Source organism: Ixodes scapularis, unplaced genomic scaffold, assembly GCF_016920785.2.
Source record: "Ixodes scapularis isolate PalLabHiFi unplaced genomic scaffold, ASM1692078v2 PGA_scaffold2__306_contigs__length_199485367, whole genome shotgun sequence".
In the NCBI taxonomy this organism is placed as follows: Eukaryota; Metazoa; Arthropoda; class Arachnida; order Ixodida; family Ixodidae; genus Ixodes; species Ixodes scapularis.
Genome location: NW_024609857.1, coordinates 112,809,135 through 112,830,644, shown reverse-complemented (window position 1 = coordinate 112,830,644; position 21,510 = coordinate 112,809,135). Strand labels below are relative to the sequence as shown.

At 47.0% G+C, this 21,510-nt stretch overlaps 2 protein-coding genes across 2 annotated transcripts in view; both read right to left on the bottom strand.

The window, feature by feature from the left end:
- Positions 1 to 21,510, bottom strand: part of LOC8027406 (peroxisomal acyl-coenzyme A oxidase 1) — a 55,414-nt gene continuing 33,904 nt past the window's right edge. Inside the window, exons 12-14 of the mRNA XM_029982513.4 lie at positions 14,229 to 14,375; positions 3,533 to 3,736; positions 1 to 1,341 (exon numbers count right to left, since the gene is read on the bottom strand). Of these exons, the coding sequence (XP_029838373.1) occupies positions 1,288 to 1,341; positions 3,533 to 3,736; positions 14,229 to 14,375 (405 nt within the window). The 3' untranslated portion in view covers positions 1 to 1,287. The remainder of the gene's footprint in view (positions 1,342 to 3,532; positions 3,737 to 14,228; positions 14,376 to 21,510) is intronic.
- LOC120842582 (tigger transposable element-derived protein 6) lies at positions 18,792 to 20,328 on the bottom strand. Its single transcript, XM_040213716.2, is given in 2 exon segments — positions 18,792 to 19,512; positions 19,514 to 20,328. Coding segments are annotated over 2 exon segments (1,473 nt in total). The 5' UTR covers positions 20,287 to 20,328; the 3' UTR covers positions 18,792 to 18,812.

Sequence of the window (21,510 nt, the reverse complement as noted above, 5' to 3'; positions counted from 1 at the left end):
AAATGTTGAACAATGTTTAATATGTACGCATAAATTGTATAAACAAGAGTTGAGCACCACGTCACCATACATAGAAAAATATATTCTCCGATATAAACTCTATAGAGCTATGTATTGCAAAACTTGTAGTACGTGAGACTTAACACATTCTTCACAATACGTGAAAAAAATAGCAACAGAATATATTCATTAAAAAAATTGCCATCTGCAAATGCCAACAGTAGACACGTTTCCCAAAATGGAATGTTAAAATACTCGTAATACTTTCAAATACATTCGACAAACAGGCCAAGCTCCCATTTCACGTATCGTGCATGCATGCCAAATTTCAGCATTATAGATTAAAGCAATTTTACGTAAAGTAGTAAATTTCAACATTCTTACATTGTCGAGTTAGAAATGAAAAACATGTTACAGAGAAAAAAGGTTTCATAGTTACAAACTTCTACAACACAAGTGTGAGTTCTAGCAATTACGTCGCTCGTGAAATTGAGCGCTTAAACATTCCACGAAAAAAGAGAAGATTTGTGCACTCTGACAGCCCAATAAAGGCCGAGTATGAAGAAACTCTGGAAGGCAGTACAAATTCATCTTGTAAGCTATACTGTCCACCATGCATGTAATACTCAGAAGTAATGGCCACTCTTAAGTCTACTCCACAATATTTTTGCGGATATTTCTGTTGAATCTTACACTATTTACTTTCCGCAAAAGCGTTAGTGATAGTCCTCTAAAAAGGACCTCATGGAAACCTCAGGGCAAAAGTTAACGTTGAACTAAAAAACTTGGCTCCTTAAGGTCCCTGAAAAATCTACCTCTTAGTGCGAAATGCTGGTTACCACACCCGAGCCTTCTAGTAGTAGGCTCCTTTTTAAGTTCTCCCAACGGGTTCCGACCACCCTTCGTGTTGCAACGATATTTCAGTAATGCCTATGGCAATTATAAATAGTAGCTGTCTACAATCTTGCAATGGTGACTAATTTCAGGCATAAAAGGACAGAACACGAGATTTAAAAGATCCCGAGCGGACCGCAATAGGAATATGGTAACAGATGGTAATAATGATTTATGAGAGAAATTACGCCAAAATACAAATGTGTATACAAAGATCTAAATAAGACCAAAAAAAAGTGCTCTAGTTAAAAACGGCAGAAAATTGTGAGACTCTAGAGTGGTTTATACATGGGTACAGTTGAAATAACTAGAGGTTATGTTGTGTGCATTTGAGAAATCAAAGTACACCCCCACAGGCATGTAGAATTCTGCTGTTGTACATAGTGGTCGTCTTCACAGCTTCGACTTCATGAGGGGCTCCAGGAAATTGTGGTAAGACTCGTGCACCTAAAAAGAGGAAGCAAGAAAGGCACATTAATATATTTTTAATCTTTACATTAAGCTATACATGCTTCCTTTAAAGAGTACATCTCAAAATTTTAATAGGGTGGTAAACGCATACAAATTTATAGAGAGAAAGGCCTAAAGGCGCCATATGACGTTCCATCTCCATAGGAAAATTTTCCTATAAGCTACAGGGGGAGGTACAATACGGCAACATTGATATAAGTCACCTCATTTAGCAAGGAAATCTATCATATAAAAGTGCTGCAAAATATTGAGCATTTCTAAGCTTTGGCCTTAACTAGAACATATGGGAGAGGGTGCAGCTATCTATTTTTACCCTGACATCTGCACTTTTATTATGCAAAATATTGGTTTGAAAAGCTTTCCACATAAGAAGGTATTTTATCCTCATCAATACACTGCGTTTTGGCAATAAAAAATAAAACAAAACAAAAAAAATTTTTTTTTTTTTTTTTACAAGAAATCTTGTGTAGAGGCAGTTTGCGTGTATCACGCACTCTTCGCAGTTGTTTTGAGGGAAACTGCCGATGGTGCCCTGCCTTCTATGGCACGAACATAGTTGTGAACTTGTGATGCTTTCGTGAAGCGATCTGTATCTTGATGCCAGGCTTGCCGCCGTGTGAAACGCTCACATCACAGGCGCACATGGTACAAGATCCATACTTCTCAGCTTTGCAAGTACTTCTTGCAAATACTTCTTGGCTTTTGAAAGCACCATCAATAGTTGCAACTAAACTCGGGGAAACACAAAGAGTAGTTCGGCGTTCCACACTTCACTCGTCATCCTGACAAAACCAAGTGAAGCCTAGCGCACCGAGTACCCATTATTATATAAGCCGTGTTCCAAAATGCGCTCAAACTTACTCAGGAGTAGAGGTTTCAAACCTTGGCGTTTGAAATTCTACCCTCGTTTTACGCTGCTACTCCGAGTTGTCACGTGGTAACCTGTCAAAGTACCTGAACCCACTCTCGACTAACTTGGACTGACACAGGCATGATAATTATAGCGATAAAGCGTCATAAAAACTACGGCGGCCATTTTTCGGGAGATTTGAGGTCGCGTCCATACAATCGGGAGATGTGATCGAAATTCGGGAGGCTCCCGGACAATTCGGGAGAGTTGGCAGCTATGCAATGCCAATTGTGACACGGGAGGCGGCGAGGATGGCCCGACGGCTCTCAAGAAGCCACCAATTACGTGAACACCGCCAAGCACCAAGAGGAAACGTTGTCGACGTCACCAGTTAAGCTTGCCCGGGGAAGTAAAAACAAACAAAAAAGGGCAATGGTGATGGCATTTAGCTCAATATTGGCTAGGCCAACGCCGTTGCCTCGACCGCGCTGTTGGTCGCACCTCAATTCGCCTGCTACAGTCAGCTGGTTCTCGCAACTTGGCACGTTACAAGGTTTGCCGGACCGTTTAGGAAACATTTAGACAGAACTAGGTTGTAATATTTGACGCGTGGTCTTCTTAGCTGACACTGAAGAGGGCTGCATTGTTTTTTCCAAAGCAAAATTGAAGCAGGGTTGCCCTTTAGCTCTGGCGGTACAGTGCAACCCACTTATAACGATACTACATAAAACAATGAATTGCTTATAACAATCAGTCTCTAGAGTTTCTAGACTGGAAATTATCAGTTTCTAGAGTTTCAAGACTCGAAATTATCAGTTTCTAAACGAGATACAACAATATTCAATTAAATTGATTCTTGAAATTTTGGGTTTTCTCATTATCGTTATAAGAGGGTTGCACTGTAGTGGCAATGGGAGTGCCAGCTTTTACGATTAAAACTTCTAACGCTTCTCAGATATGAATTCAAAGAATGAAAGCTCCTCGCCCAATGGAGAAGCTCAGCAAAAAAACACTCGGTTCAAAGTCTGAAGCCGCCAAAACATGGCAAAAGCGGACGCACGAACAACAACAAAAAAAATTGATTGAAAAAAAGGCGTCAACTTTTTGCCCTCAACATGTTTATTCAACGCTTCTAAACCTGGATAGCTTCCAAGCACTGTACGTGCTCCCATTAGGCAATTAAGAAACACCGTGCATCGACTCTTTCTTTGCACTTTTCCCTCACTAGAAACCCAATCACTGGGGCACATCTTTGGAAGGATACAACCAATGGCAAAAGGGTTGAAGAAAGTGACACCTAGATTGTCTAGTCCCTACCTGCGTCTTGTTAAGCGGTGCCTTGAGGGCGCTCTCGTACATGCGCTCGTAAACGCGGCCGTCGTACGATCCCAGGGCGCTGCTCAGCACCATGTCGTGGTGGTCGAAGGCGTCCACCAGCGGCACCGCATTAGGACGCAGCCTCTTGAGCAGCTCCGTGATGATGCTCGAGATGTCCGTCAGGTCCTGGTCCTTGAGACCAACCTGCAAGCGGACACGACCACAACCGATTAGAAATCTCGACGAGTCCACTTCGCCGGCTATCGGGAATGTAACCTAACATGTCTAAACGACGGCAAGAAAAATCCCCCTATAATATGCGACCAGTCACGTATCTTGCAATTTGAGTGGATGTGGAGAATTTGGCTTTGTCTAGTTTATTTAGGAATGCACCATGTACCGCAATGTCCTTCGCTCTTCTTCCCAGTTCAGCTGCTCTCAGTGCCCTTTTTGTCTGTTGGTTTTGTACCGTACGACATCACTTACAAGAAGGCAACTCGAATGTAACGAGCTATCGGTGATTCCAGCAAAATCGACGCCGCGTAGCGGCAACGCCGATAACAGGGGTGGAACTCATGAAATGTACTTGGGAGCAGCCACGGGAGCAGCTGAAACAGCTGTTTTGGAGCAGGTTGGGAGCAGCTAAAACTACATTCTGGAGCAGGCTAGGTGCAGCTCAGCTCAGTTTTCACTGAACTTCAGCTTGTGTCTTAGACAAGCACGGGAGCAATTTCAGTTGTGCTTAGCAGCACAAAAGAACAACACAGATGGTGGTTAGGGACCTATGTAGATGGGATAACAGTGTAACAGATGCGAAAACTTGAAACTTTGTGAGCCTTAATGAGAACCAAAAAGCAAGTACCATTTGTTTCTGCAGACAGTGTCCTTGATATTTTCTGAGTGGCTTTCAGCTGCTCAAAATGCAAACCAGCACTGCTTATGGCACAACTCACACCTGTTCGAGATGGTAATTATATGTGCGAACCACGTGACGTGCGTGAGAAACGGACGTGCAGTTGCGCGGAGGAACAGGGCAACAAATTCCGAGTTTATACTATTGTATAACTCAATATTGAAGCAGCAGACTACGATTAATGGAGTTATCGTGTTCTTAGCGATAAGCAGGAGCAAGGTTTGTCAAGCAAGATCTATCGCTCGCGTGAGAGCTGCTGGCCGGCAAGGTTTCGGATCGGACTGCGTTTCAGTTCTATCAAATCACGATTTATCTTGCAGGAATGCGGTTCCAACTTCTAACGAAGAAGTACTAAAAGGAATCGTTTGCTAATGTGTTTTCAACTGGCTGACGTCCGGAACCCGGGCCGCAGAGCCTCAGGTAATCTGACGCTTAATGGCTCTACCTCTTCTCGGCCGACTTGCTTAGCCGCTTAGGGTTGAAGAACAACAATCCAGTCGCAGGTGGTGTAGCACTTGGAATTGGAACCCCGAGTTTTTTCGCGCGCTTCCGACTCGGGAATTGGGATACAAAGGAAGAATAAACAGAACAAAGGATTGCAAGGCCGACCAAGCTAAACGCGCTCATTGTTGCCAATCGAGTCGATAAAAACCGAAACCAAGACAAAATGAAAAAAAAAAAAAATTGGGCGCACGTTCAGCGATTTGGAGCACAATGGCGCGATGTATTGGCTGTGGCGCAGTTTCCGCAAAATGGCGCAGGATGGCGCAGACAAATGCGTCTGGCGCAAAATGGCGCAAATGGCGCAGCCGTTCCACCCCTGCGATAAGCTCAGGAGAGGAGGTCGTTTCAACTCTTTTGTCTGCTATCGCTGCTTGGTTCTCGTGGGCAGCATAGAAACAAACATAGTTTCAAGTAATTAGTTTTATGCTTCCAAAATGTCATTCCTACGCTCCAATTAGAAGGTTTCTACTGTCGAAAAATCACTTTGCTTTCATATGTAATACCAATTTTACGCTGCAGAGCAAGAAATTTATGGCGGCGCATGTGCTGAACGAAGAAAACAATGCCCTTTCGTCTGCCATTTCGTCTGCCCAGCGCGCCCTCTATAGTTCGGTAGATCGCAAATAGACAGTGTTTGCTCTGCTCCATGGGCGCCGGCATGTTTGTTTATGCTGATGACATGATGCACTACGGGGGCTGCGCTTTTTGCGAGACTTGCTTTTTTATTAGAAACCTTCGCGCATATCGTAGCGCAAGAACGTTAGAAATGTATATTCACGAAGCTCCAAGAACAACTTCGATGCCAAGAGTGCTGTAAAAAGCAAAAATCTTGTTTTATGCGTGCCCCTCTCTTCGCAAGAGCCTGTGTTTGAGATTATTTTCCATTTTTATCACTGGTGCTAAAATTTCGGGCACTGGTCTATACTCGTTGACACCTCAAGAGAAAAAGTTTTATGCATTATGCGTTGGCTGCGCATAGTAGCTCTACAATATTCGCGACTCCAGCAAAACGGACGCCGCCAAGCGGGAAAACCGGGAACCAGCCGGTCCAGGTCGCTCCGCGCCCCTCCGCGTCTCTGGTGGCTTTCGCGGACTGGTGTTGTCGGCGCGGTGGCGAACAGTGTAATTTGACAAAGATCCGAAAATTTCTTAAGTTTGCCTGAGTGTTCAATAGTGTGGTGAAGCCTCAGTAGATTCTTTCCTTCCATCGCATGTTTGAAAGCCCGTTTACTCCACAACACACGGTCGCGTGCTTTCGATTTCTCGGATGAAGAGGAACCACGGGAAAAAGGTTTGATTTCTTGTCTGTCTCGAATCACATTCAAAGTGACGACTACTTGGTAACTGATAAGTGGTTTCTTTGTAAGGATGTAGAAAAGTGGACTGAGGACGACAGACGAGGTGTTTCACTGGAGGGAACACCAATGTTGCAGTGAAGTGAATGGGAAGGTTCAATAGCTGCTTTTCTTGAGTTTGGTTGTGTTCGATTAGCTTCAAGTTTCGGTCACCTACGCCAATCGGTGCGTTGGCTATTCATCTTGACTACTTTTCGCCGAAAAAGCTCATCTGAATCACACTGAAGGAGTTGGGCTGATTTCACCTTTACTTGATTCAGAAAAACCTGCTCGCTGCATATGATTAATGAGGGAAATTATCTGCTTTCAAAAGGTGGGGGACGCGTCTCGCAAAGTTAGAAGCTTTCACGGCATTATGATCTATCGCGCCTCCAATATTTATATTATACCCCCGTCGAAGCCAGCAGCAATATACGTCTAGATTGCTCAGGTTGACGGGCCACAAAAAAAATACTCATTTTTTTCGTTCAGGATACGAAGTTAAGTTCAATGCAGAGAGGTTCTGCGTGAATCTCCTATGAAAACTCTTCAGTTTGTCCACATTCGTCTTCGTGCTACCGGCTAGTACCATTCGGCTAAGTTTAAGAAGTATCTCTCTGTCTGTCAAATATACTTTTATTCAGCAGTTCACTTAATACCTAGTCAACTAAGCTCATATTTCAAGCCGAAGAATATACTGATATCGCTTTATTGGGACATAGTACTACGTAGTATATAATACAGAACCCGCTCGTCAAAATGACTTCTCGATTGCTTACTAAAACTGGAACTGAAATACGAGTATCAGCTGCTTAGTGGGGCGCCAGCAAGTTAACATGCTCCTTGGCTCAAGAAGCGCTTGCTTAATTTTCGTAATTTTCCTGCAGCCTGTGTTGTTGACCAAGCAGACGACTGGAGCTGTTTCTTAAACACGGATACGCACAAAAGCTCAATGTCGCGGACAGATAAGCCGCATGGTCGAGGCATGAGAGTTAGCTGAAAATTACTCTCGGTGGAACAACTCTGTAGTCATCGGCGCTTTCCTTAGTTGATCAAAACTGATTAGAGCCTATTGCCGTCTCTCCGGATCCATAGTTCCGGTTTTGAACGAGATCTCCGACACATAAGTTTGACATGAAAAGAACAAAAAAAATACCGAGAAAACAAAACTATGCTCTGCAAGTTTATGTGCACTGGCTACACTTAACCGTCTCAGTTCAAATACCTCTAAAATTGGGCATTAAAGAAAAGAAAATCTGTTAAATTGAATGCGCCACCCGTTCAGGCGTCCCGGCCGAGCCGACACGACCTGGACCCAGCCGCCATGTTTGTTTGGTGGTGGCGCCCCCTATAGGTCGCTAGAGTCGCGAATTTGGCTGTTGAAGGAAGAAACAATGCTTTAGTTTTTGAAACATGTATGTCTCGATAAAATAACACAAAGCTAATATAAGATGCACCTACACATATCTTAATTCAAAGCACTAAGGGGCAGGTTAGTAATGTTCTGCGAGAATCCGGATTTTTTTTTTACAGCGGATCTCGAGGTAAAAACGAGTATAGATCAATCTGCAATAGATATTTTGTGACATGAGCACTCTTTAATGGGCTATTGAGCCACTCGTCTGTTAAAGCTGGGGGACCCTTTTCTAGTCAGAAATTTCGAAGAAATAATTGAGTTTGTGAAATGCAAAGGCTTGAAGGGGAGGAATGGTTTTTCGATCGATGTTGAGGATTTACTTTATGCTACCTCACATGACCAACTGCAGGTGGCCGTGCAAATGTGTATTGAAAGGTATCGGGAGATTCTGCTTCGCAGTATGTAGAAATTAACGACAAATTGATTCCCGGGGTGCTGATGATCTTTACAAACTGCGTGGCCAGCCTTAGTCTCACCCACGGAGCCCCGAGCTCTGGGCGGTTACAATTTTTGAACTTGGGGCTTTGTTTTGAGGTCGATTGTGTGTGTTGGGTGTATGAAGAGGATTCTACCTTTTGACTCTGCTCACTTCAAACTTGTTAAAAGGGGAATAGCCTCCACCTGCCTGGATGCCTCGTTGAAAAAATCCCGTCCTTACAGAACAAGCACTAGCTTCTATTCACATCTACTGAGATAAGGCCAAGCGGGTTTCCCTCCCTGGGTTCTGTGAGATGTTTCGGAGAGCTTAGTAAAGAGCTTAGGGCAGACTCGTGGGCCTATGTTCATTAAGTATCTCACAACTTAAAAAAGGTGGTGAATCGTTTTCGGACTCCCATTGTTTTCTCCGTGTCGAATAAACTTCCTGTGCCATGCAAAAAGATCAAAGGGAACTCGGATGATTTGGGAGTGGCAGAGGGAATTCGTAAAAAAGCATCACATTAACAAGTTCCGAGAGTGTGCCACGGGGGTTGCGTGCAAAATCTTTGTCATGCGGAAGGGTGTATGTGGGCCAAATGGGGAGACACATCAATGACAGAATTAGAGAGCACTCTGCTGCCACAAGAAAATTCCCGTCTGGCCACTTAGCTGTACACTGTGACCGAGATGACTGTAACCCAAATTTTTATAGAACAAAAGCGGTGGGGAACTTCAGAACAAAATTAGAGCAGAAGATTCATGAAGCTTCAATGATTAGAACACACCTGAGTGATGTCTGTATGAACGCTCTTTCTGTAGCCCTTTCTGATAAGGAGCATGCCTACATCAGCAAAGCCTCAGTCATGCATTAGTGCTGTCTGGCTTTTTTTTTTACTCCGAGCTCTTTAGCCAGGTGTCTTTATCTTGCGCACGTGCAGTTTGCAATGTTTTCATCTGTCGTCTCATACTTTTGGTTGAAAACAAGCGCTGTACTGTGTTCGCTCTCACTTCTCTGTCCATTCTTTTTTTTTTTTTTGTCGTAAAACCTTAGTATGTGTAATTTAACTTTGCTTGCCTCGTTTTTTAATGATTTGTAGGTGCTTTCTATTTCCATGACGGTGTACCACTCTATAGGCTTAGTGCTGTTTGTGGACAGATGAAAATAAAGATTATTATTACTATCTTTTCTTTTTTTCCTTCTCCCACTTGCCTCCTTTCCAGAAGCTGCGTCACTGTAACTAAGAAGACGAGACCTGCTCACTGAGCCTAGAGTGACATCGGCAGTTAACGGTGCACATGTGCCAAGCAGTCAACAACATACCGTAATATCCCGAGTCATCGCCCACCCAACTTTTTGAGCGAATAATTTCCACAAAAAAATTGTAGAGCCCTTCCACCTCACGTGAAGATGGAGGACCAGTGAAGCTGTCATTTTTACAACGTCTAGGACGATGCCTAGAGGAGAATGTCTAGGACGACCTCAAGGACGACTTCTGGGACGACCTTGAGGATGACGCCTAGAGGACGACGTCTAGGACAACCTCAAGGACAACTTCTAGGACGACCTTGAGGACCATGCCCAGAAGACGTCTAGGACGACTTCAAGGATGATGCCTAGAAGACGACCTCAAAGACGACGCCTAGGACGACCTCGAGGACAACTCCTAAGATGACCTCGAGGACAACGTCTAGGAGGACCTCCAGGACGACCTCGAAGACGACGCCTAGGACGACCACGAAGACAATGCCTAGAGATGATAACAAGGGATCAGGACCTATCTAATAATGCCAAGGAAGGCTGACTCACGCTGGTTGTCCCATCTTTTTATTTTTATTTATTCATACTTGCCACGACCAATGGAGAGTTTTCTGTCAATGTCTGCTAGGCATGTGCGAATAGTGTTTTTTTAGTTCCAAGCGAATAGTAATTTGCTTTGAATATTTTCGAAGCGAATAATTCGAATAGTTGTAGGAAAAAATTATTAGCAAAAGTTATGCAGTGGTCACTTCACAGACCATTTATTTTCACTGCAACGCAGCCACAAATCAAAACTTAAGCTCATGCACAAATCAAAACTTAGTACAAGAAAAGTCAGTGATTTTCATGAAGGAACACGAGCTGCTGCACATGATCAGGGAGGAGAAGCTCCCTCCTGCAGCTCACGATGCTTCCTGCACTTGAGAAAAGCCTTTCACTCCTAGTCTGGGTTGCTGGTATCGAGAGATACCTACGGGCAACACGGACCAGGGATGGGTACAGATGCCTTCCCCTGCACCTCCACCATGCTAAGGGGTCTTCTGTGCGCGCAAGGAGGGGTGTCTTCAGGTACTCAACAGACTCGGTAGCGAATTCGTGGCCTGGCTTTTGGTGCGTGTCAGAACTAAGACTGGAGAAGACATCCCACAGGGTGTCTCCTAACGAGTCTCCTATGCCTCTGCTGGTCTCGGCGGCTGCATCACTAGGCTCGTCCACTGATGCGCTCTGCTCGACGGCCTTCGTCAGGAGTGTGCATGCCCATTTTTTTTCTGCCTCTCAAGTGTAGCACCCGTCCTTGTACCTGGGGTCCACCAACATTGACAAGGCTAGAAGGCGACACATCTTCCCATCTGGAAATCGTGTCTTGATGCTTTGTATGAGGCTCGAGGCAACTGATCCTGCTTCATCGGTAGAATGTCGACTGAGAACAACCTTGGTGCACTCTAATAAGGGAATCACTTGGGAGAGGGTCGGATAGCTGTCTCCAGACAGCTCAGCTGTGGCTTGCTCGAGAGGCTGCAAGACCTGCACTACTGCAGCCATGAGCCTCCACTCGCTTGCACTGAGAGGTTCCACTGTGTCACATTCAGACAGCTCCACACTGACGGGCACGCGAAGCTTCACAAGCCTCCTCATCATGGCGTGTTCACTGTTCCAACGTGTTGAAACGTCTTGCACAACTTCAAGTGGCTCAAGGTTCATGTTCTTTTGGATTTCCATAAGGTGCCCGCGAGCCTTTGCACTCCTTTTATATCGAGCCACAATGGTTCTAGCTTTCGCACATAACTGCGAGAAACCCGCCACTTCTTTTTTGGCGTTGCTGATGCACAGCTGGAGTGTGTGTCCGAAGCACTGCACGCCAGACCACGATGACCGTGCAAACGCTGAGGTAAAATCCCTTGCGTTGTTTGTGACTACATAAATTGGCATGGTGCCTGGTGCTGGTAGTTCCCAGTCCTCGATAGCACTTTTGATGAACTGTCCCAGGTTTTCGGCCATGTGGGAGACTGTCATGTCCGTACAAACCAAAGCGTGCATGCACGTGCTGTGCAAATTCTTTGTCCATCACGTGGCAAGTCACGAAGACGTAGCTATCGTTTGCGCACGATGTCCAGCCATCCGTCGTGATGAAGTAACATTCTGCTCCGCTACTGAAAATGTCTCGCAGACTCTTTCTTAGTTCTTTCTTTTTGGACTCGTATAGATCCGGGATGACAGCCCGCGAGAAGGTCGTCCGCGACGGCACGGTGTAGTCGGGCATGGCAAGCTTCATCATTTCAACGAAACCACTTTCTTCTACGATGCTGTACGGATGCATTCCGCTAGCAATGAAGTTCGCTATTATCGCCGCCATTTGTTTCACTTTGGGTGCAGTCGGTTTCAGTTCGGGCTTGAAACTGTCGGCTACCGACGGTTGCTGATGATTCGGTTTACTCCCGTTCTTGTGTTTGACGGCACTCCCGCGTGCTTGACGCTCACATTCGAAAGTCTTGTACGAATCAGGGTGCCTTTTCAGGTGCGTTGCGAGGGTCGTTGTCGTGCCCGTTAGAGTTTTCAGCACTGCCTTGCATTTGAGGCACCAAGCTTCATTTCCCGGTGGCACTTTCAAGAAGTAGTTCCATATCGGATTTCGATACACACCGGCTTCAGTTTCATCGTTTCCGGCTGCCGTTGATGACCCGTCAGCCATACGAACGAACACGCAGCACCTAAAGCCAGCACACTTCGGAATCCTTTGTGGAGCTGCGACGCACGATTTTCTGATTGGTTTAGCATGTCTTGGATTGGATTGGATATTTTTTATTTCTTGATGCCGGTGCGGCTTTCGTGAGTAACAACCGAAACCGGAACTACCAGATACAATCGGCCTTCCTTCCGCTATTCGTTAGTGCCGAATACTTCAAACTTTTTAGAATATCGGAATTCGGATCGAAGCGAATACCGAATAATGTACTATTCGATCGAATATTTGGGAAAATCGAATATTCGCACATGTCTAACGTCTGCGGATGCATTTTTTCCCAGATCCTAGCGCATCACAGCTTCGCTATAAAATCTAATAATGCCAAGGAGGGCTAACTCACGCTGGTTGCAACCTTTTCATTTTTATTTATTCATACTTGCCACGACCAATGGAGAGTTTTCTGTCAACGTCTGCGGATGCATTTTTTTCCAGATCCTAGCACATAATAGCTTCGCTATAAAAACACGGAGTGATCGCCCACCTTTACAAATATTCCAAAGCGGACTCCACAAACCGCGAACATTCATCCTACCTGAATGACGCGGCATGAGACGTTACGGTTGGAGGACGTCTGTGACAAGGTAAAACGAAGGAGGGAAAGGCACTTCACTTTGTTAACCCATTTCTTCCTGGATTTAAGTGACCTCAAAGTAGGAGTACATCCGTGCGGAAAAAAAAAGGATGGAGATAACAAAATGATACTTTTAACTGTTTACAAAAAAGTGTACAAAAAAAGAAAAAAGGTCGGAAAGATAGCACAAGCAGTGACCAATTCAGGGATCGTGAGGTTAGCGAATGCCCCATAGCCTGGTATGTAACTGTGGAGTGTAAGGTCAAAGTCCGTCTCCACCGAAATAAGGTCACCGTGAACCTGCTCCTTCTCCTGCTATGTTGCGACCGCGGGTGGTACGATTGTGTAATGTTTGAGAAAAAGCCAACGGGTAAAAAATAGATTTCGTGGAACGCCGCACACAGACGCTTGTAACGCGTCCCATTTTGAGCACCATGTTAGTGGTGCCGCCCACACCATGCAACAACGCCGCCTCAACCAGCGCTGATAACACGCCGTGCACAGACGCACGCATGTATGCACCAAACAGGAAAGTTGCACAAGAGTCTGCTCCTTGTGACTGACCAGGCGCCCAACTTGGCCAGACGCCAAAGTATCTGCTAACATGATCGCAGTCTTTCCCGGTCGCTTCGTTCGCCCGCTCGCTCGTTGCACCTGGTTGGTTTTCGCATTTTCTTGTTGACTTTTTTTTACTAACAAATTGAACATAGCAGTGCTAGAAACGTGCTTTCATGGAAGAAAGGTTCATACTGTAAGCCGATCGGCGGTGTTCGTCGCACGCGTGCAAGCAACAGACTTTGCGATAATAAAACATTCTTTCATGATCCTTTCTTACATTAAACAATCAAACTAATTAGTGTTTCAAGTTAAATGTATCTGTTGTGCAGCCGTGCTCGATATGTACAAAAAAATGGGCCTTCTTTTAGCTTTTTCGAAAATGTTTTATGTTTACCCACCAAAACATGGCTCATCCCACTTTTATGAACCTCAGGCAGCAGGGGGTGGGCGACAACTCTGGATATTACGGTAGTACCAATTCCTTGCAACTAATACTTCCTGCGCAATCATCCTGAATAAATTTGGACGACAATAGACTAAAGCCAACGTTGCATGAGCCTCCCGGTCACAACGGGGTCGCCGTGGTGCCAGGAAGAAATCTCCGACTAGAGCATTCGGCATTGTATATTGCATGCACATCAGAGCATAACCAAAGTGGCAAAAAAGTATGTCACAGGAACTGAAATTTCACGGTGGCGATTGTTGCAATCATGGTGACCGGTCGTGGAAGAGCCTGCCATTGTCGTCCCAACACGTGGCCACCTGACTGTCCGTCAACCGGTTCGCCGCAGCACGAGCTACGGCAGGACGGTCAACCGCCAGGCACGCTCTCTGCCGACGTAGCGCAACTGCAGACTAGTCGCGTCTCCTGCCAAATCCCGTACCACGGCTCTTTCCGTCGAGTTTCGTGCAGGGAATTCGAGAAATCCTGGCAATGCTCCCGTTCGAATGGCCTCAAAACGTTTAGAGGTGCTCACTCACCACAAGGAACAAGCCGGGCTGTTCGTAGATCCCGTGCAGCAGGTAAAGGTGGCAGAGGTCCAGCAGGACATCGCGCAGCCGCTCCGAGATGTTCCCGTTCTCCACCCAGGTGAGGTAGTTGAGGCCCAGGTAGTACAGTACCGTAGCCTGCAAGAGAGGGGTCGAGAAGCCTTAGGCCCAGGCGTACTAACGCGCTCAAATCGAGCTGCGTGCAAGCCCAACATCTCATATTTTGCACGCTAACTAATGATGCTCGTGTTGCACTTTTCGCGCAAATTGCTTAAAGTCACTGGCTATGATGACCCGTAATTAGGTTTTTAGTTCCTCGACTACCAATCGCGGGAATGGCTCAAGTTATCCTTTAAGAATCGGGAAGCCCAACCTTGAGTCTGACCTGCACAGTCGTTTCAGAGCTTTGATCAAGTGCTCTCCAGCAGAGGCCAGCACTACCACCATTGCTCCATACCCTTTGGGTTGTTTGTTTTGCTTTTTTGTCAAGCCAGGGTTTTTTGTTCTTCTATAAAAAAAAAAAAAATTAATTTTGCCCTCAATAAGTGCACGCAAAAGCTATGCGACCTCGATGAGGATGTCTGCTTTAGCTGATGAATGCACACAGAAACTATTCTTTAAAGTGACAGGTGTTTCATTATTTCTGATGAGTGCCTTTCCAGTAACTTCAAATGCGGCAATAATCTAACAAACAGTGCCGAGGTGCGATTTGGACTACGACACAGAATAGGTGCCGTCGACAAATATGACTGGAGGGTGGATCGCTTTTTGGGGGCTGTGCAAGCTAGCGAAGAGCTAGGAGAACATGGTCCTGAACGCAACCAACGTTGCTTTGCTCAACTCCAACATAATCTATGCCAGGCAGAGTGGACAGTGCAGAGCTAAAAACTTTGTCAACTAGTGGTACATATTGCCTATGTCTTACTGAATGAATTCTCGACAGTGCGCAACATTTTGACCATAAAACGCATGTAAGGTCATTCAGCGGTGACACGACTCTCCGATCACAAGTGAGGTGGTGTTGCATTCAGGGTATGCACAGACTCTACATAAAATTGCTCCTATTCATGACCACGAATCATGAATAGGAGCAATAAAAACACACATTTGAGGCCAATAAAATGCTTCCTTTAATTTTTGTGCAAACAGCCTGTTTTACATAAAGTTTTGTAGTACAGTCAAAGCTTGTTAATTCGAATTGCGTGGGGATGCTAAAAATATTTGAGCTAAACAAAATTCAAATTAAAGAAGTCAAATTTGGGGGTTTTATGTGCCAAACCAACGACGGGCATCTGGCACGCCCCAGCGGAGGACTGAGGATTAATTTAGACCACCTGGGGATCTTTTGACGTGCAACCGAAAGCTCGGTTACACGGCGCCTTCTCCGCAATAAGCCTCCGTCATATTGCGGGCACCTCGGTCGGGATTCGAACCCACCACCTAAGGATCCGTAGGCTGGCGCTCTCGCCTCGGAGTCACCGAGGCGGCCTAAATTAAAGAAAAAAAGAAGAAAGAAAAAAATTGTAGTGCCCTTTTACTTCACAAGAGAACCAAGCGCAAGGCATCTTCTTCGCCCTCTTCAAAGCTGCAGAAAAGACACACAACGTTCAGTGCATCCATGACCTCCGGCACAAATAGCCGAATTGGAGTTTCCTCCACTTCCTTCTCCTCCTCGACGTCATTCTCTGCTTCCGCAATGGGTTCGCCACCTACTTGAGCGATGATGTCTTCCGTCTGTCATAGCGCCACAGATCACCGTGCTACCGTCTACATCGATGTAATCAGCAAAACCCGCGTCCTGCAGCAGATCCCGTATGCCCTCAGAAACAACCTCATGCTCTCCAGTGTCGCTGCCAGTCGCCTCTCTACCCAAGACACTAAAACCAGTGACGGAAACAGGTCGCAAATGTTGCGGCGGTGACTTGATCCCATGTGTAGACCAGCACGTGCATGGTGCTGAGGAGCATCACATTATAAGTCTGGTTTCCTTTGGCCGCGCAAATAATCATTCGTTTTAGCATGCAACGTCTGTAGAAGGACTTGATGTTCTTGATTATACCCTGGTCCATGGGCTGGAGTGCTGCAGTCATGTTTGGCGGAAGAAACACTAGTTTAATCGCTTTCAGCTCCACATCGACCTTGCGCGCTAAACAGTTGTCTACAATGAGCGGGATCTGTCGGTTGCTCAATTCTGACTTTCTGTCCAGCTTCCTAAGCATTTCTTGAACACCTCATCAGACATCCTCCCCTTTCTGTTGGCTTCGTAGTCCGTGGGCAGTGTACGAATGTTCTTGGAACATCGAGGCTTCATCGACTTTCCTATTAAAAGCAGGGGAAGCTTCTCCGTTACAGTCATGTTTGCTGTGACCAAGGCAGGGACATGCTCTTTACTTCGCTTCCTGCCTGCGCATTTGTCTCTCTCGCATGCGACCATTTTGTCCAACAAGAGCTTGAAAAATGAAGCGGTTTCATCCACATTGAAGATGTCACGTGGCAAGTAGCTATCCAGGTAGCCCTGGAGGGATCCATTTCGTCACATCACGCAAGTGTCCCCATGCTCACGTATTTACCTTCACCAGACATGGTACGGAAGACGAGGTCTTGCCTCTGATGGAAGCGATGAAACCATCCCTCAGACGCGGTGAAGTCGTGGTGTTTCAAATGCAGTGCGAACTCCGCTGCCTTCGCCATAATGATGGGGCCGCTGAGAGGAAGACCTTGGCTTTTCATGTCTTTAACCCACATGATGAGCACCTTCTCAAAAAACGGGTGTTTGGCAGAGCAAAGTCTTCTCCTGTCGTGGGCAAAAACTTCGTAGGCACTCTTGATGGTTTTGCGGATGTATGTATGTTATTGCGGATGTATGTAGGCAACGTGCTTCTCGGGATCTCGTGCTTCTTGGCCATCTTGACCTTGCTCGATTTTCCTGCATTTACTTCATGCGAAATTTCCACTTTCTCTCCAAGCGTTTTGGCGCGATACTTTCCTCAGGCCAGTCCACTCGACGACGACATTGTGGTCTCAAAGTGCGTAGCACTGTCCTGCATCTAGCACCACCAGCCAAGTCACAAGCACAAATGGAACGATTAGTGATCGCACAATGGTGGCAACAGCTCTACAGAGTGGGCCTGGCTCAACGAGGCACAGAAACAGAACTGGTAAAGCGGAGAAGGAGAACAAAGGGAGGCTGGATGCTTCAAAAAGGGCTAAAGAGACCCTATTGAACTCCCGATGACGTAGCTCCAAATATCAGTGTGCGCGTTCCTATTGGTCCTCAGTGGGTACCGGCAACGCTCATGCGTTTCTGACAACACGCCTGCCGCATTTAGCAAGCAACGTGGCTCCCGTTGCGCCACCTATCGCTTGACTGGGAAACCATGCATGGCGGTACACGGTCTGCAATGTCGGTGCCGGAAACGATTTGAGCGCAAATTAACGGGTTGTTTCACACACATACCTCTATGCTGCGTGACTGGATCATGGCGATTGGTTTGAATTATCCATAAGTTTGAATTAATGAGTTGTGAATTAATGAGCTTTCACTGTACTGTAGTTATTCGATATAGGTTGACCTTTTTTCCCCAGAAATGTTCTCCAAAATTAAAGGCTGTCCTATAATCGTAACCAAAGACTTTCGACCTATACCGTATTTACACGCATAGCGAACATTTTTTTTCAAAAAAATTTACACATATTTAGGAGAGCATTCATTCTGCGGGGTAAAATTTTTGCATTTACAGACTTTGCACAAATGGCACTTTAGGTGCCAATATGACATGGCAGGGTACTGTGGCATGTCTCCACTGATGGAGGCACCCCCATGGCTGGTAATGGGAGCCAGGCACGTAGCCAAGGGGGGGACCCATGTCGTCGGCGTCGTCCAAAGAGATCTCGCACTTCGCAAATGACAAAGTCAACTCCATCTTCTGCGCTTGCTCGGCGATTGCGTTGGACGTCACGGGTAGGGACCGATTGCACACTTTTGCAGCGCACGTTGCAAGCCTGACTTTCAACTCCGGAACCAGACTTTGGCCTACGGAAGCCTCTTTGTTTGCCGTCATAGTTTAAGATCCCGCACCACTGCAGACTCCACTGGAGCATCACCCGCTCCGACGGGTCGAACTTGCGTCCAACAGCACAGTTGTTGGTTGCTTCTGAGTGAAGAATGGCCATAAACGAGCACCGAAAACCCAAAAGGCTCGGATCACGCGTGTCAATACAAAAAAAACAACATAGTTAGTGCTCCAGCATGATCTCGTCACTCGATCAAACGGTGTGCTATTGTGAATCGTGCGAAAAACTGCGAAGCCGCGGGGTGAGTGAGCCGAGTGAGCCGTGAGGCTGTTCCAGCGGCCTCCGGAGTGGCTCTTACAAGAAGTGCTGCCATCCCCCGGGAGTCGGGCGTGCCGTGTGCTGTTCACTGCCGTATATTCGGGTTAATTTGCGAATCGCTATCACGAGCCCACTTATAACGAACTTGATCGCCACGCGGCATTTGTTCGTTGTATCCAAAGTTCGTAGTAAGTGGACCACCTATAATACAGGCAAAAAGAGCAAGCGAGAAGAAAGTTAACTTTATTTTTGAAAAAAGTCCATGATGCAAGTCTGCTTCTTCAAAGCTGATCGCATCACTGCCGTTTCTAATTTTTCCAGCGCGGTAATATGTTCATCACCAAGACCTCTGCTGCACACGAGTTCCTTAAGCGACGCGATGTAACCGATCGCGGTTGAAGCGTTCACAGCAACCGGCGGTAGAGCAGCATCCTCGTCATCGTCCTCGTCGGTCTCTGGGCAGTCGGGAAGGGCTCGCACTTCACGCACAATAGCTTCGTCAGTGCACGGCTCCGCGATGTCGGCGTCGTCATCAGCAGAAACGAAATCGTCCCAGGCAACGTCAGGTCCGGCCAGCTGCGTGTCAACGACGCGTTGCCACAAGTCCTCGTGCGACCGGCCTTCCTGTGGGTGATCTATGGCGTCCTCGGTGCCTGGGCCCATAAAACCCGCCTTGCGGAAGCAATTTGCTATGCACTCCGCGGTGAGTTCCATCCACGCCGCCTTCAACATCTCCACGGCGGCAAGCAAGCTGATGCGAACCGGCATGGCGGCATCTGGCCGATCAATTGCGATCAACAAGCGTTGGATGACGCGCCGCCGGTAGCACACCTTGAACGCATGAATAATGCCCATATCCAGGGGCTGAATTTTGCAGGTTGCATTGGGAGGCAAGAAGAGTACTGTCACCGCACTCAAGGAAAGCTGCACATGGTGCGCCGCAGTTATCTAGCACGAGCAGGACCTTCCTGTTTTTTCGTGCCATGTCGCGGTCAAACTCGACAAGCCACTCGGCGAATAAGTCGCGGCTCATCCAGGCTTTCGTATTGTTCCTGTAGCGTACGGGCACGTAGCTTCCAAAGCATCGCGGCTTACGTGACTTGCCAATAACAAAAGGTAGCCGCCGGTCACTGCCGTCCATATTGGCACAGAGAAGAACGGTTATCCGCAACTTGCTGTTCTTACCTCCCGCGCACTTGTCGCCTTTCAAGGCATGCGTTTTAGATGGCAACATCTGATAAAACAACGCAGTCTCGTCGGCATTGTAAACGTCCCGTGGAGCATAGCTCGCAATTGTTGGGAGGTTGTCGAAAAGCCATGCATCGACGTCCTCGTTGTTCACAGACGCGGCCTCGCCGACGACCGCCTTGAAAACAATTCCGTGGCGAGCCTTAAACCGGTGGAGCCATCCATTGCCTGGGCTGAAATCGGGAAAGTCCAAAAGGAAGGCGAAGTCTTTAGCCTTGGAGAGCATCAGCGGTCCACTGATCGGAACGTTGCGAGACCGGGCGTCAGCGAACCACTTCAGCAGTGCGTCCTCAACGTCCGCGTAGGTCGCCTTCCGAAGGCGCTTTCTTGTCGGGTTGGCATTCACGGTAGCACCAAGAATCTTTTCCTTGTCCTTAGCAATGGTCGAAATGGTCGATTTCGACAGTCCGTACTTCTTGACCAAATCGCCGTTTTTTGCACCTTGAGCAAGTTCATTAACAATGGCCATCTTCGTTGCAATGTCGACTGCTTTCCTTTTAGCACCTGAAGAGGTCGGCATGCAGTCCGCCATCGCACCAGGCGCAAGTCAAGCCCTTGGACTCGCGCGTTGAGGCAACCTTCAAATCCCCGATCTGGGAAGAGCACGAATGCGGCAACGATGTCAACGCAGTGCCATCGCACAGAAAGAATCGACGGCTCAATATCCGCGGTCCGGGGTGGCAACGGAGCAGCAACAAATGGAGAACCGGTTTGGGCCGGTAAAGCGGGTAGAGCAGGCGCCGAACTTTCCGGACTGTTCGACGCAGATCACGTGGATGCATCCCGACGACGCGGGCGGCGCCACTTTCTTTCGTCACCGCGCGCGCGCGCTTTTTCGTTTTCATTTTTCAACGCGCGCTTTTTCTTTTTTTTTTTCTTTATTTTCTCCGCAAAGGACCGTCCCGGGGACGCTCCGTGGGCGAAGTTCGTCTGCCGCGGGTTCGCAGTCGAGCGAAACCGCGCCAAGCACCGCCGGCTCGGTCAACTGCGGGGGCCCGAGAGCTTCGCGTTCGCTCTAACCGAGTGGTGAGGCCGCAACAGTTCGTTCTATGTGAGACACTGTGCCATTGCCCCAATGTATATTTTGACGGTAGCACCACCCTTGTTCGTACTAAGCGAGCGTTCGTTATATCTGCGGCCGTTATAAGTGGGCTCGACTTAATACTTGTTCACACAAATAAAAAAAAAAATTAATTTGTAAAATGAGCACGCAGAATAGTGCAATGCTAGAAGTACAGCCGGCTGAACTTATAACAAGTCGAGATGTTCATGATATCGCGATTGTTTCGTTTTTGCCGGCGGTGGAATGCTTCGGTTCAATTGTAAGTCGGCCCGATCCCCCCCCCCCCACTTCAGATTTTAAAAAATTGAAAAAAGGGTCGACCTACATTTATGCAAATACGATACACAACAGAGTTCAAGCATCGAGTGATACACTTTGTGAAGAGCTCGAATAACTGCGCCACTCAGAGGTTGATTAGAGGATGGCGCAAACAACGGGACACACTTGTCGCGTGCAGTGGACTGCGTCGTAGGTTTCGTGACCCTGCTATCAGGAGGCACGATGCCCTAGAGAAAGAACTCAGAGTTCATGTGGAAGAAGAGCATGCGAAAGGGCTTTAAGCGTCCTACGAAGATATTCAAATGAAAGCTCGGCAGTTGGCCCAGTGAGATGGGATTGACCGGTTAACTT